Source organism: Filicampus tigris, chromosome 21, assembly GCF_054856515.1.
Source record: "Filicampus tigris isolate MCC_2025a chromosome 21, RoL_Ftig_1.0, whole genome shotgun sequence".
NCBI lineage: Eukaryota > Metazoa > Chordata > Actinopteri > Syngnathiformes > Syngnathidae > Filicampus > Filicampus tigris.
In genome coordinates, this window is record NC_141237.1 from 9,925,222 (window position 1) to 9,941,946 (window position 16,725).

Genomic DNA, 16,725 nt, shown 5'->3' on the forward strand with positions numbered 1-16,725 from the left:
TTATCGCCTGAGGTTTCTGTACAGGTAAAGTAACGTTAGTCTCAGTACAAGGTTTCACCACAGAACTGGCGAAAAGAATGGATTCTTTTAAAACGCCTTCCATCCTTTAACAGATCCGGCTCGACTCCACATTATCCTGCCCATAGATCATTGTCCATTCGTCATGTCGCTTCTGCTTCAGATCTGTAATCAATCAGTCCCTCAGTATTTCTTGATTTTCCCTTGATCCAACTTCGTCGCCGATCATTTCATCGCCTTTAATTTCGGAAGCCTCATCTGACGCGTTTGTATTATTCTCCATTCTTCCACCTCTTCTCTTACTATGTAACCACATACTTGGATGACTGTGATGTTTCTCAGAGGTCAAACAGGGACAATGGTACTTATTAAAAAGTCAAATGTCCAGCAAATCGTTCCATCCATCGGTTTTTATTTCATTTTTGAAATGAAACTCATGAGGCCTGAAGTGCTAACCAATAGCCCATCATGCTGTCCTAAAATTGCGTTGACATTTTGTGTCATTTCAAGCGGCAGAGCTTCCCTTGTAACCAGATTGGAACTACAACCACCTTCTTTTTCTTCAGGTCGAAAGTTCGTCATTGCCAACGCCAGAGTGGAGAACTGCGCCATTATCTTCTGCAACGATGGCTTCTGTCTCATGTGCGGCTACTCGCGAGCTGAGATCATGCAGAAGCCGTGCACGTGTAACTTTCTCTATGGACCTGACACCAAGCGTCTGGCCATCGCTCAGATGGCGCAGGCCCTGCTGGGGTCAGAAGAGAGGAAAGTGGAGATCAACCTTTACCGCAAAGATGGTAGGAAAAGACACATTTTCTTTTGAGTCTTTGTGTGGGGACGTTTGTGACAGCGTTTGAGTGAATAATCAGGATGAGTGAACGGGCAGAACATTAAAATTTGTCTCGAATGAAATGTCAAGGTATTTCTTCTAATCACTGTGTAGGTCCTTGACTTTGGAACTATCAAGAATGTGGACCCTCGCTATATATAGACATTATAAACCCAGAATGGTTCTGAGGTGAGCAGACTAGGGTCACATAGTGCAGCCCGGAGTTCAAAGCACATATGGTGGATCGGCATCCAGTGGTTATGCCGCACGATAATGTCATAAACTGCCAACAGAAGTGAAGTCAGACCCAAGTATATGTTTAGGGACTTTCAAAGCATTTCTATAACAATTCTTCCTAAAGCTTATTCTAATTAACTCATTCACTGCCAGACATTTTTCAGAACCTTTTTTACCCTAACATTTGAAAAATTAAAAAAATATATATAAACAAGTTTCTGGGATTGAATGGCTGGACTGTGAAAAGACAAATAAATATGTCAATGGCAGTGAATGAGTTAATTGGACTATAATGTTAGTAATTAATCACAGGATTGAAAATCAGATAATTTGCTTTAGCAAAGCTATCATTACAAACGTGTGGTGTTTAAGAACATAAAATTAGGAAAGCAACCAAATGGTATTTGAGTGTTTTTCCACCAATGTACATGTGAGTTGGTCTCATCATTTGTTTTTGCGGGGTAATATTTGTTATCCGCATGCTCATTTCGTATGCAAGCTGTTGTGCATGAACAACTTGACTACTTGGTTTTGATATGCAAATGTGGTGTCTCTGTGCCAGTGATTGGGTTGTATCAGCCTTTTCTCATATTTATAATTCTCTTCAAAGCCACAGAGCTCCAAAATCAATTGTAAAGCATTTTTTTGTTTTGTTTTGTTAAATAATTTCCATTCACATGGCTTCAATTTGTCTTTCTATAAATATTCTTAAAAGAAGGCAGCGGAAGACTAACCCTCACGGTTCTGTTTCCAATGGTGACAGAGTAATTACGTTTGCACTCATGACTGCTGGACCAGTACCAGATAACAGGCCACTGGTATTGGTATCAATAGGCAGCTTCCATGGCAATAAACTGCTGCCATTGTACTCATGCTGGCAAGTCCCCGAGCCATTCAAAGCATCTGCTAGACATTTTGCACCTGCGAACAGACACGAGAGCAGCAGAAGGAAGCGGAGGGAGAGACAGATGGAGGGAAACGGCGGGGAAGATGAAAGGCCTTGGAAGAAATGGAGGCGAAACGAGAGGGCAGGAAGATATAATAAGAGGCAGGAAAGCAACATAACAGGCAAAGTGAGGAAGCGAGAAGGAGCGAAACAGTTTGAACGCGTCTCTCGCGCATAATCTGAGCTCACTGCCGGTGGTCAGAGGAAGAGGCGCCGATAAGGTGTCACCAGCTGGCTCTTCTCTGCACATTTGATGTTGTACTCTTTGCAATAGTTGTAATTTGCAACACAAACGCGTCGCGAATCAAAAGTCTCATTTTGTGTGTTGAATGAGAGGTCCTGTCTGCCTAGCGGCTTATTTTTTCAAGAGTTGTTTTGTAATTAGTCGTCCTGAAGCTCTGCACTCAAACATGGAAAATGTACAGCAAGTTGTGTCGTTGGAATTTTTTTCATCTTTGCTCAGTTCTACCGCAACCGGATTAAAAAAAAACGGCCTTGACCGCTGTACATAAATGAACAGATACTGTGGACTGTGTAACGCTTTTAGTTTTTCATGAAGTAAAATGCCGAGTATTCACTGCTATCAGCGTTTCACAGCTTTGTTTTGTCTCGTGCTTTAGATTCTCAGCCTATGTTTAGTCTTCTGTCCTCCTCTACTTTGCTCTCCTGGTCAATGTTCATCTGCGACTCCTGCCTGTCTACTTATCTGACAGCGTGACGCTAAATGGATGAATGCCGTTAGGGTTAAGGTCAAACGTCAACTACATTATTTGCTGTGGAATACCGTTAATGCTGACCAAGATTTTGGGCAACACAAGGAAGTTAAACCCAACTTTTTTTAATCAATAGACTTAATATTATTCTTCTCTCTCATATTAAATCTGTTTATAGCATGAATTTAAATGATCTTTGTAGGCTAAATAGTTCCCATTAGCGACAGAAAAACCCAAACACTCACTAAGGTAACTTGAAACTGACAGAAGAAAGAATAAATCATTTGCACTTTGAAAAAGAACTCATAACAATTAAAGATGTATTTTTCGTAGTCCAAAATTTGACTTTTTAAATTTAGGACCCATAATTTCACACTTCATTTATGCGGCAGTAATTCAGTTATAAATTCCAGTCTTGTCCGTTTCAAGTTATTTCATTTTGCCTCCGTGTTTAAAAACATATGGTCAAATTTAGAATATGTCAATATTGTAATTTAACCATAACATGTCTCTCGTCACCCTTGTTAACATACACTGCAATACAAAACAATTTGTCTTATTGGCCAGAGAAAAAAAACTTAAACTGGACTGGAATGGTGAAGTTATGATTCATCTCAGAGTAATTAATGTTACACAGTCCGTCGTTTTTGAAAACTGGGCATGACATTTTTTGGTCTCTTTGCCCTTCTAAAGTGTTTTGTCAAAACCTTTTCGATTTCTACTCAATTAAATCCAATCAAGAGGAACGGCGATTGCTTCCTTACAGGAAGTCTGAGTCCCCAGCTAAGTACTGCTTATTGACCGACACAGACGTAACTCATTCAAAATACAAGGATGGGACACAATGTCACCTCCCCCACCTCCCCACCCTCTCCCCTCCTGACTCGCCTTGTTCTTCCTCCCACCATAAAGATCGGTCGCTCAATAGAAAGAACAGACTTCCATTATCATACTTGTGATACTTATCCGTTCCCGGATAAGAAGGGTTGTGTTGTTGTTGTTGTTTTTATTTTTAACCTGCAACGGGAACATATCCATGACTCCCCGACTTGCACTCATGACTGACCGCAATTCAAACACATACACGCACACACTCGTTTGGGCTCATTTATCTAGTGCCAAGCTTAGGCACGAGCCTTCACGATGATAGATCTCCCTTCTCGCTCTCACGCTCAATTGTCCGACGCCGATAGCTCACTAGCTTAATCAATCATGCTCTCCAGGAAACCTGCACACATATACACACAAAGTGCATGTGGGGGCTTAGTAGGAAAAGGGATACTGACCAAGTTGGGCGTTACTCCACTGGCAAGGTTCCACATCCCCTGCACTTCGGTTTATTGATTTTGCATTGAATTGCCAAGTATTAAAACGGTAGCCATTGACTGCGATAGAAAGTTAACAAGGATGGAGTCTATTTAACTTCAGTTTATAGGATGAAGAAACTTAAACATAGCAAGAACTGATTATTTAGATTTTATAACCTTTATTAACGGAACAACTAGTGACAATGAGGCACTCTAAAGTGACCATGCTTGCATATTATCAGAAGGCAAGATGGAGTGGGGTGTGGGCATAGCTAGCTTGCGAACTGCATGTCATAATTGCGCCAAATAACTGGTGATGCGAATGAAGGCGCTCAAATTCTTAGTCTCAGACTCCACAACTAGGCAAAGTCCAAGCCGCAGCTAAAAGAAATCAGGAGAACTGAACCGCTAACACTATAAAATGTAACAAATCTCCAAATTCACTTAACACTTAACCCAAGATCAACGTCAGAACAATTGGCAAAGAAAAATCACTGTAGGAGAATAGATCCAACATATCTTCGAATTTTTCTCAAAATTTGACAAGGCTTTTACCAATCGACAAATTTTGGCACGTATGCCAAAAGGACTGAATATATGAATTGCCTCGCTCCAGCTTGGGTGTCCCTTAGCTTTATTTCCTGTATATTACCAGTCCATTCAAGTGGAATTGAAAAGGAAATTGCTATCCCCGCTCTGAGCAATCAGGCGTGACATTTTTATGAGTGCAGACAAGAAATCAGTATCCTGATATGCAAATAATGATAAATTGGAACATTTTATGCTCAGACTTTGACATAGATACTTTCAAAAACAGAAAGGAGGGCTACCGTAAAATGAATGACATGTTCCAGATGCTGATGGTCTAATGCTCTCAGGCGATTACAATTTTTTAACTAATTAATTGCAAAATGTTCCATAATTGATCGCGATTAATCATATTTTTCAGCTACAATTTCTTACAAGGTTTGCAACCGATATTTATTTGCGTAAAATCGTGGAATTAATGTGGTAGAAAAAATAAAAGTATATTTTGATTCCAAGACTGTTCTACTGGCTTTTTTTTTTTAATCCTTGAATATGATTCTTTTCCTGGAAAATACAACTGTTGAACGATACACCAAAGACATACAACTAATAACTAATGTGGTATTAGAATTTGTAAAGTGGGCAAATTATATTTAAAAAAAAAAAAAATCTATATATAGAATTATTTTCAAATTTTTGTCCTGGGTGCTGAATGAACAATTTTGTGTTAACAGAGCGATCCCTCTGGAACATGCGGCACTGTATGACCGGAGGGACTCTTGATTGCCTAGCAGCAGTAGTTAAGCAAAGTACTTCGATAGACACGCAACCTCTCGGGAGGGTTGGCACTGTCTGTCACCTGCCATGGATCATCCCACCTACAGCCAAGTGCTCCGAACACGTAATCACCATTAATGATGCCAGCATTTGCCCACACATTAAGTTTCATTAGGTTGTTTCGGTATATATATCATGAAAAGCCAACTAGAACAGCCAAGCTTTATTTGGGGTGAATCAGAAGCACTTTAAATATTGGTTTATTCTCAACACAGCCACATTCCCAGTTATAAAAGGGTGTGTACACTTGTGCAAATATGTTATTGCAGTTTTTACTTACCCTCTCTAAAAGTTTTTTTTTGGTCAATTGAGTTGTGCACGTTATAGGTAACAGTAACAGAAGAAAGAGTTTTGAAATGAGCTGTTGTTTTGAAAAACAGTCAAAACAACAAAAAAAAAAGCTCTTCTATTAGTGTCGAAACCTGCAAGGGGATAAAAAATGGCTCCTATTTTGCGGAGTTGTTAGTATGTGTGCCCTGCTTTTGTCTGCAGCGGGATGAAACACTTGCAGCAAGCAGAGTCACGCTCATCAATGTGGTGGTCATCCGTCTCCTGACAAAGCGCCTTGTTTCTGGGTTAGCATGCACATTCCTCGTTGTTAATGACACCCAAATAATTGATCATGACACATACGATTGCGATAATGCTGTATTGTGTGTCTGCCTCATTAGTCACCTAATGTGGTATGCCAGGCTGCTTGGCATGCCCACGCGTTCACGGGCAGACCCGGCCGGCAAAGACGCAACATGGCGTTGTCCTTCCAAAACAGCACGGGCAACGATACGTTTGTGTGTGTATGTTTATTGCAGACTAACAGCAATATCAATATGGATGTTAAGTACATAGCAGCGACCTTTCCATCTGTTCATTTGCTGATAAGGAACCTAATGTAATTGCGTTGAAGAGTCAGTTTAATTACCTCCTGTTGTATGGCGGTAATCTTGTTGAAAAAGAGATCATCTTGCTATTTATGGTGGTACCGCCTAAGAACAGAGACTAAAGGTTAAACGATAAAGTAAACTAATGTCCAACATATATTTTTACCTGTGGGTTTCACATAGGCTACTGATGTATGTATGTATGTATGTATCTATGTGTGTGTGTGTATATGTAAACAACAAGCAGGGGCTTAAATCATTAGCATCCCGTTTTTCCCCTCCCATTTATTTTTTTTATTTGGATGAAACTCGTGTTTCCCTTTTTTAGATGGATTGATAGATTGATACTTTCTATATCCTGAGGGGAATTCCAATTTCAGAATCCAGCCGTAATAAAACAAGTCATGAATAGAAAGTGGAACAAAAATCCAAGCAGTAAAAAGTAACAGAGGTGAGAATGTAAACTACAAAACATGTAATCTCACACCACAACCTTTTGAGGAGGAGAGGTATGCAATCACGGGCTGACCGTGCTCGGCATGGAGGCTCTTAATCTTACTGTTGCTTTTACGTGCTGTGGCGGGTGTGTGAGTGAATTTTTCACCTTGCTTTGATATAGACCACCAACCACTTAACATTTCAAATATTTGCCTCTCCATCTTATAGCCTTCCCTGACCCGATACACTCTCCCCACATACACATAAAAGTGCCATAGCAAGATAAAAATATCCAGACACACCTTTAGAGAGTTTCTGGGGCAAAAATAGTTACATACTGTCCAAATGGAAAAGTGGATAGATGTGGTCTGCATATCAACACAAATGACCCCTTGGCAATGTACAACTTTAATTTGAAATACTCACAGTATATATAGTTTGTGGTTTCATTTATAGTCACACATACAATTTCAAATGTGACTTTGCCATTCAGGTCGCAGCCATAAACGGAGCAGAGGTTGTCTGCTTGACAATCAAGTCAGGCAAACCTCATAAAAAGGCCGGATGGAGAGGAAGCGCGATGCCACTGAGTAAGAACGCGCTGCATTCTTATTTGTGGAGTCACCAAACTGAACCTTCACCGTAACGAGCGATCCCCACCCGTAATAGGGTTCGGAGATGAGAACAGGGTGAAAATAAACAACGTCCAAACGGGTAATGGCTTCACTCTTATGGATTGAGCACTTCATTTGTCTTCTTGGCAGCGGGCCATCAGCGGCTGTCAGTCAAACGCTGCACTTGCGCGTGGACCCTAATATCAATCACTGAGCGTTTGAGTCTCCTCCATGGTGCAAATATCTTTAATTCTTCATTGCTGCTGAAACTAAAGCGGATATTGAATAGGAGGAGGTCCATAATAAATCCTAATTTAAAAAGGTAATTTTTAATGTGGTCTGTAAATTCTAAATGGCTCCGTTCGTACTGGCATTGATTATTTAGCCCATTTTTTTTCCAGCTTTGTTTATGCTTACAGTGAAAGTAGCCGGTTATGGTGGCGTTATCTCAAACTGACTGGGGGCTGTGTGCTTACAGAAAGAGGCTCAACATATGCTTGCGCTACAAATCCGACTCCGTGTGAAAGGTGCAAAACTAATTATACAGTACTATAGTGTTCCCCTGCGATATCACGGTTTATTGTTTTCCCCCTCTGCTAGATCGATGATTTTTAAGTGGGGTTTTTTTGTTTTGTTTTTTTTAGACTGTACAGGAAAATCAGAATTTAGAGTTGTGTACCTTAAAGTGGAAATCAACCAAAACATATTTTTTTCAAGAATATGTTCCCAGCAGGCCCACTAGTTGAAACACGGCGTTCTGATTAATATTGCGTTGGTGGAATATGAGTTAAGCAGAAAAATCCACTCCTTTTTAGCCATCTCTGGGGGCGGCCATTTTGTCACTTCTGTCGACTGAAAATGACATCACAACTGCTCATGGCTCAGGTAACGACCGATCACGGCTGACCTTTTTTCTGAAGCTGAGCCGTGATTGGTCGTTGCCTGAGCCCTGAGTAGTTGTGATGTCATTTTCAGGTGACCGAAGTGACAAAATGGCAGAGATGGCTAAAAACGGATGGACTAACCCTTATTCCACAAATGCAATATATATCAGAATGCCTTGTTTCAGCTTGTGGGCTTGCATAGAACATATTCTTGAAAAAAATATGTTTGGGTTGACTTTCCCTTAAGCACATCGGAAATGAACGACGTCCACATTTTGAATTTGTATTCCAGAAGTACATTAATGTAACTTTGTTCAGTGCTTGTCTCCATTATACAAGACATTAATTAGTATTACTACTTGATATGTGTTTTAAGTTTGCTACAGTCCCTCCTTCCCCAGTGATGCAACTGTGAGAAATTTTCGAAACTTTCTTAATGGTCCACGGGTCCAAACTCACTTGAGCAGTACATCGTTCATTTGAAGTATTTGGTCCCACTACACACTGAGATTAATGACAGGCACAACAGAGATTGTGAGCGTCAGAGACCGCTGCTCTTTTCACTGAGAAGTCACGTAGAGACCCACTCCAAAATCTTGTTCAAAGGATTCTCCGAACAGTGCGAGCTGGTAAAGCTGCAAATGGAAGTTTATTTCACCCATATGGCGCATCAGAGAGAATTTTGTTGTTTTACATTGCTATACCTCATATTTCACGTGAAAAATCAATATGATCCAATGTTTATGTTTATCAGACATTCACTGGCCCAATATTTTGGAGTAAGAAGAACTTTGTTGCAGAAGATTATGAATCAATTATTTACCCATTGTTCATGGATTCAGCTAGTGACGTAGATGTTTGTATGTAAAATAATTTCTTTTATTTATTTATTGTTTTAACAGTACAAGTGAAGTATGCTGGTTAAATCTGTGTTGTGATAGCTGCCCACCAAGAAGATTTTGAAATCTGTAGTTTGTACTGACAATAATGTTGCAATTATGTCATTTCATATCATAATTGGAAGATTACAGCACTTAATCAGTATCTAATTATATGGGGCAGTCATTCATAAAGTATGTGTGTGGTATCTCCGTGCCCTCAGGGCCGTATTTACATTGTGTCTTGGAATTACTCTGAGTTGTAATATTTAATTTAGAAATTCACAATTGTTTTCTCTTTGGGTTTTTGTCTCATGGGTGTCTTCTAACTTTTAAATTACATTGGAAAGTAAATGCTTTTTTTTTTTAGCGGTTCTAGTTATAGCCAACTTTTGACTTGTAGATCCAAATTTCAATTTTAATAGCAACTTGATTTTTTTGTTTACACCGGATATGGATGGATGGTCATGCCCGATTGATATCTGGCCTTTAATGACAAATTTTAATTTGAGTGAAAATCAAAACTATCTTGAACCAGCACCGCAAAAATGTGTCTGTGTGAATCTGAATAATACCGAGCCAAAATGCGACATGTGCTTATTGATAGTGCTGACATTATATTGTGAAGGTCTGTTAAGGGGATGCTTAATAACCCGGTGCAGCTAATGATGTTTAACGCACAGGGTATTAGTGTGCTTCTGAAATCTGGGTGTGTGCGCGTGTGTGTAAACGCTTTATCTGCTGAAATTGCCTTCCTTTGATCCGTGGCGTTTTTCATTCTTGTTTCTCAATGTTGCTGCTGCACCGCAAAGTCAAACACGTCATCGCCAACAATGACAAAAGCACGTGATTGGTGTCAGGCAATGGGAGTGGCATTTTCCACCCGTGCTTAAGCTTTAAATTCCGATGCCAATGCTTTCTCAGTGATGTTTATTAGAGCACTCAGGAGGCAGACAAGGTTAAAAATAGCACTTGGTTAGATCAAATTTTCGGATAGTATGTCTTTGCCAATGCTTTTAGGACTGAATGTAGCCCAATTTAGAGGGAGATAATGGAACAAGATGGACGTAAGATAATCGAACTGATGCAAAAGAGTGCATTTTTACTCCTAATGGTAGCTTTCAAAAAACTTTGGAACATCCAACAGTTGTCATGTAATTTCCACTGCAACGTCTTAAATATACTGTAAAAATCCAAGATCATTCTTTGGAATGCACAGTTAATGACTATTCCAGATTGATTCAGAATTCAGAAAAAAAAAATCAAGTTATTGGAAAATCTTAAACACAAATGGGAATTCACACCCTTTAAGATTTTTAGTGGTACCATGAAAGGAATCATTCCTTTTTTTTTTTTTTTTGTCCAAGCCATCACTGGTGCTGCTACCAGCGCGTACAGAAACTTAATGTTTCCGATTCACAAACTTATCGATTTTAGGGCAGACGCTGTGCGCTGTGGAGAAAATCTTTGTTTTCTATATCTGCTATTTGCTCAGCCTCCGCTTTTTAAAATATGCTCACGCCAGGCTGCCCTATTGATTTCCTGCGGGGATTCCGGCAGCTTTGGAAAGCGCTCATCCTAAAGCCGCAAAGACTCGGTCGAGCCTGAATCCGACCCCCCCGTCGGCGAGATACGCGCCGAGGAGCCAGGTGATATCCCCATGCCGGTCAGCTGACCTGCTGACTTCAGATCGACAGATAGCGCTTGATAGCAGGTGAAACCCAAGCGCCTCATCCCGCTAATCCTCCGGCCTCGACGCGGTGACCACACACGTGAGACGTGGCTCGCCCCCCCCCGTCCGCATGCAATATTCACCACGCGCAGCTTGGTGTAGCTAATCCGCGGCTTCTGGAATTTATGCTTCGTATTACACAGAAGCTCATGAGGAGCTTCCAGCACGCGTTTGCACTCGAGTCACAAAACTGACAGCTCGTCGTCGCATTCAAAGGCACTTTCAAGGGCTTTGCAAAGTATACAAAACCAGACCAACGCAAATGGAGTCTAAACAGAATACCATTACCAAAATCAATAAAACATAGTGTGTTTACATTGAATATGAATGTGTTTCTATCATTCAGGTCAGGTTATAGCTTTGTGCCGGGGATTTGAGCTCCTTGAAAAGCTCTTTATACAAAGAGTCTCTTTATATTCTAAATGTCAGGTTGAAAGTCCCTTAAGATAGTGCTTTGTGATTTACTGACGTGCAGCAGGTTAGTGGGGGTTACATGTTGAGCTTTTTGATCCTTGCGCCAATCCCCAACTGGAGGTAGCGAGATTGTTCCTCCATCTTGGCCTATAAACATATAGATTTGAAACGCTTTAAATGTGTAAACTCTTCACCATTACGTTGTCGTCGCCACATGTGATTATTACAGTATCAACCTTTACGAACAAACGGATGCATGACTTGAAATGAGAAGTAATGAAAAAACGGTGGCAAGTTGTAAAAGTTCAAAGTAAAATGTGAGTGAAAATATGCACTGAAATTCTTGTGCGTGATTGTTAGATGGGAAATCAACCCAAACATATTTTTTTCAAGAATATGTTCTATGCAAGCCCACTAGTTGAAACAAGGCATTCTGATAAATATTGTGTTTGTGGAATAAGCATTAATCCACTTGTTTTTAGCCATCTCTGGGGGCGGCCATTTTGTCACTTCTGTGGACTGAGGATGGCATCACAACTGCTCAGGGCTTAGGTAACGACCAATCACGGCTGACCTGTTTTCTGAAGATGAGCCGTGATTGGTCGTTACCTGAGCCCTGAGCAGTTGTGATGTCATTTTCAGTCGACAGAAGTGACAAAATGGCCGCCCCCAGACATTGGCAAAAACGGGTGGATTTTTCTTCGTAACTCATATTCCACAAACACACTATTAATCAGAATGCCGTGTTTCAACTTGTGGGCCTGCTGGGAACATATTCTTGAAAAAAAAATGTTTTGGTTGATTTCCGCTTTAAGGCCTGATTTACTAAACTCCTAAAAAGCAGTCGCTAAATGGTGTAAAATTGGCGCCACCCTATTTTTTGCACTTTAGGTAGCTCTGATGGTAGAGATTTTGTGGGGAATTATGGAGAGGACCGCAAGTGCTGAAGGAAGTTTGAAGTGATGGGATTAGAAGAGTTAGTGAAAAATGAAAATCATGATTCAAGATTGTGGTATTCTGTGTGAATTTCCTGTCTGAGGGGGGAACAAATTGGATATGAGTGCATCAGTCCACAGGGTCTATTCACCTATTTCGGAAACTATGTGCTGCAGGTCAATACTCCTCCAGCAGTCAAATGTTCTATATTTGCGACGTGTGAGTGTCCTTGCTGCTCCTTACTCCAAACGCCAGATATGATGATGCTCCATCATCCCTTGGCATGTCATCAAACCATCTTTTCTCGCTTTATTAAAAAAAAAAAAAAAAAACACCATCAAAATGACTTTGACATTTAGCAGGCCTTAATGTCCAGTTTAAGCGGTCCCAAAATGTCATTATTTTATTGAGACGGGATGCTTGGGTAGAATAACAAGTGTGTTGTTGGAAGTGTGCTTGCCGGCACTTAATTCATATAAATGACTTTTTGATTTAAACCAAATCCAAATTCATCCTTTACAGCATAGAGATATTTGTGAAAGTCAAAAGCCATACTCGCAGCAACGGGCTGCTATCGGTTGCACTAGTGTGTGCTACTGCTTTAAAAGCAAGTGTAACTCCATTTGTACTATTAGAGTAAGCGGCGGCACCATGTGTCACATACCGCCTCCATAAAGTGGCTATAGGTTACACCCCGATGCCTCCGGCCCATGCATTATTCCGTCAGTGTAAGTCCACACTGTATGCAGTACGTCAGTTTGTCTCAGATGACACCATCTCGTTAATTGCCTCACTATCCCTCTTCTCCTTCATGCTAAGTCCAACCCACTTCAAAGTTTCTTTTGGCCCGGTGTTGTTTGACACTTGAAACAAGGCCAATTTGAAGAGGCTAACAAGATATCTGCTGTCTACTATAAATATGTACAAGATGGGATGAAAACAAGATGACTTGTAGTGGAACTATATATATATATATATATATATATATATATATATATATATATATATATATATATATATATATATATATATATATATATATATATATATATATATATATATATATATATATATATATATATTACAGGTAATACATTGAGTCATGACATTGTTACTCTGTGCCATCATTGGATTTAAATTTAATACCCAAATGGTCAAAGAAAAACACTTGGCAGTGCTAATGGAAAAATGTTACATTTTCAGTGATTTTCTGTATAAAAAAAAAAACAAGAGGTCTATTAGGACCCTGGCTCTCTAGATTGCTCAGAGTCCAAACTCTTCTAATTTCAAATAAATCACGAAAAAGGCTCCTCTGAGCTCAAATGTTTTCATCCAACCCCCTCCCCCCCCCCGGTTTTACTTGACCTCTCTGCTAATTATTGATCTGATTGTAGGAAATGCATACCGCCATATGCATAAGTTATCTAATTTGACATCTTAACCACCAGTATTTTCATCCTTTCTTTACCTACTGCAATGTGTCTCTTCCAATGTGCCTCTCTTGAGCGCTGTTTGACTGATATGACGTCTAATATTAAGAGGTACATTTTTTTTATGTTGTGTTTCACTTTATGGATCACATAGTTTTCTAAGTTGACCTGTGGCTGACTAAGTTTGTTTCTAGAAGGGGACTGGAGTGAATTGATTTTGAACCAGCGCTCTTGAAGGCAGACTATGATATAAACGCTTTTGGGTTGCCTTGGCCTTTGGATCTGAACATTTCCAGCATTGTATTGTTATCACATCTTCCTTTATGACTGCATGAAGCTGGACAAAGATGAATTGTGAATTGTGAATTGTGGGGTTTAGGAGAATGAAATGAGCGCCGAAGGTCCACGATAGGCTTCTCCGATAAGTAAATGGCCTCTCAGTCACCCGATCATGTAACGATTATGCATGAAGATAATGGTTTCTGTGAAGACAGGTTCTCGAAATGATCTCCATCAATATGTGTCAACGTTGGCATTTGTCAGCCGTACCATTTATCAAACGTTTTATGAACAATCTGTTGCATTCGGTTGAGCGAGCAATAATGACAGAGTGAATCTACTGTAGACTCGTTTTCTGTACTTTGTCCAGTTTTTTACATATATTGCTTCACGCGAGGATTTCCTGCAAAGCTGATGAGCAAACGTGCCATATTTGGACAGATTGTTGCCAAAAGCAGCAGTTAGTTGTCACATCTACCTTATTATGACTCACCAAGTCAGACTTTATCGCCATGTTTGGGCCTGCGAATGCACATTCAAGCTCAGGGGATTTTTTTGTGTGTGTGTGTGTGCGCAAGGAGTACCTTCAATAGCCACTGATTAGCCGCCGGCCAACATGTGGTGGTCCAATTTTCTAATGACAGCTTGAGCTCAGGAGCTTGAATTTACATTGCGCTCTCTAAATCAAAGCCAAAGAAAAAGCAAAACATAACCACGGTCAAAGTTTTCAGTCTTTCTAATTGTACACACATGAACCATTATAAATAGCAGCAGGGAAGAACTGTTCAATCTTTGAAGCCTCCATTGCCCAGAATCAAATTTTCAAATCAGATGAAGCCCATCTCCCACCAGAAAAGCGACAAATCGACGACAGTTTACGGTATCAATCGCAACGCCTTTTCATTTCGGTCAATTCCTCCCCTGTTGGTTTATTTCCTCAGCGGAGCATCAATCAAAATATCCATAAATGTGCTTCCCTGCATCCGAGGTAAATAAGGCGTGAGTTCAATTAAAAGAAAACGTCTTCAGGTCATTTGCTGCAGTCACGAAATGTTGCAGCTGCTCCTCTACCTTCTAATGTAGTGTAATGTCTTTTTGATAGAAGATGCTCGTAATTAAACTGTCCCTCACATCTCACACATGCATAAAGTCAGAATATATGCAGATGCTGCTTACATGTGTTCACGCTGTTTCCAATATAGAGGATCATCATTGTCAGAATGTCTACCCATGCACAGTCACGTCAGCCATAAGTTTTGTTTGGGGGGAAAAAAAAAAAATGTACCTGGCAGCTTTGGATCGTAAACTTTGTTTTTATGCGCTGGTTGTGTCACTTAAATGCGGCTATTAAATTTATTATTTGTGTTATTACTTATCCGTGGGTAATTTCCTTCCAGACCTACGTTTTCCCCCGGAAGGCCAGCTAAAGTTTCCAGTCAACATCCACCCTATATTATCCATCGATCCGTATTCTTGACTGCTTGTCCTCATTAGGGTTGCCGGTGCGCTGGCGCCTATCCCAGCTGACTTTGGGCGAGAGGTGGGCTACACGCTGGCTTAGTTGCCATCTTAGCGCACACCGCATACCCTATGGGACAAACAGCCATCCTCACGTTCACACCTGCCAATTTTGAGTGTTCCAATAACCCAACAGGCATATTTTTGGGAATGTGGGAGGAAGTGAAGTACGCACAGAATACCCACGCGAGCACAGGGAGAACTTGTAAAACGCCACACAGGAGGGCCTGAGCTCAGATTTGAGCCCCGGCTGTGAGGCAGAGGTGCTAACCGCACGTACACCATGCTGCATTCGTGGTCCTTATTTAGATTCATATGAATTCAGTGGCTATAAAAGAACAGTCTGTCTAGAAAAGTGTCTCTTTTCCTTTTCTTCAGGGAATATCATCACAATGCATATATATACATTTTTTTATTTATTTTTTTTTTTTTTGCTTTATGACCTAGCGTTTTTATTCTGTATGCACGGTTGTGCCGCTCCGTAATATTACCTGTATATTCATGAGAATGGAAGCATCAGTTTGGTCTCTCTGTATTTTATAATCTGCAGTAGTTGGGAGAGACAGTTAAACTTTCTGGGCTCCTCATTGAGTTTGTGTGCGTCCGTGCTCGCTCGCGTGGTGTGTGTGTGTGTGCGTGTCCTGCCCCCCTGAGTTTCTCGCTGATTAGAGCAGGTCTCGCCGTGAGCTAATCCCGCTCTCATGCTCTTGCTCGGCTAGTTTGGGCCACGGGGAGCAGAGGGGAAACACTCAATCAATCCCCCACTGCCTTTCGGACCATGTGAGAGGTCGGTCATGTCACACCTCAAGGTGACTGCAGCATACATAATCACACACTGGCAGACACATGCAGTAAAGGGATGAGCGAAGTATAATAACCCCTCCCATTAGCATGTTCACAAATATCATTTTGCCCTTTTTTTTTTTTTTTGCCTATGGTAGCCCACATCTAAAGAAGACGCAGACTTAACTGTTAATGTAGATAGTTGAAAGTTTATTCTTAAGAAAGCAAGTGCTTACCCTACTGCACTATTGTTCATAAATTAGAGGAGTTATGTGAACTAGCCAATCACAGCAGCCGAACCTGATTGCTATGCTTTGCTATAAAAGCACAAAATAAAAAGTACATATTACTTGACAATTGACTAGTCATATCACTCAATTCAGTTCTCATTTTCTATTGCCTAAGGTAGATGTCCTCACCAATCATTTATATTTCTTTAAATGTCATCCCCAGAGTTTTCACAAATGTCCTGTGGCGAACTCATCAGAGGAAGTCCATCACATTTTGAAGTGGAAATGAGCATTGC

At 40.5% G+C, this 16,725-nt stretch overlaps 1 protein-coding gene across 1 annotated transcript in view; it reads left to right on the plus strand.

Moving 5' to 3' along the window:
- Positions 1-16,725, plus strand: part of kcnh2b (potassium voltage-gated channel, subfamily H (eag-related), member 2b) — a 137,920-nt gene that overhangs the window by 17,282 nt on the left and 103,913 nt on the right. The window contains exon 3 of the mRNA XM_086020642.1: positions 585-815. Coding sequence (XP_085876768.1) covers positions 585-815 — 231 coding nt within the window. The remainder of the gene's footprint in view (positions 1-584; positions 816-16,725) is intronic.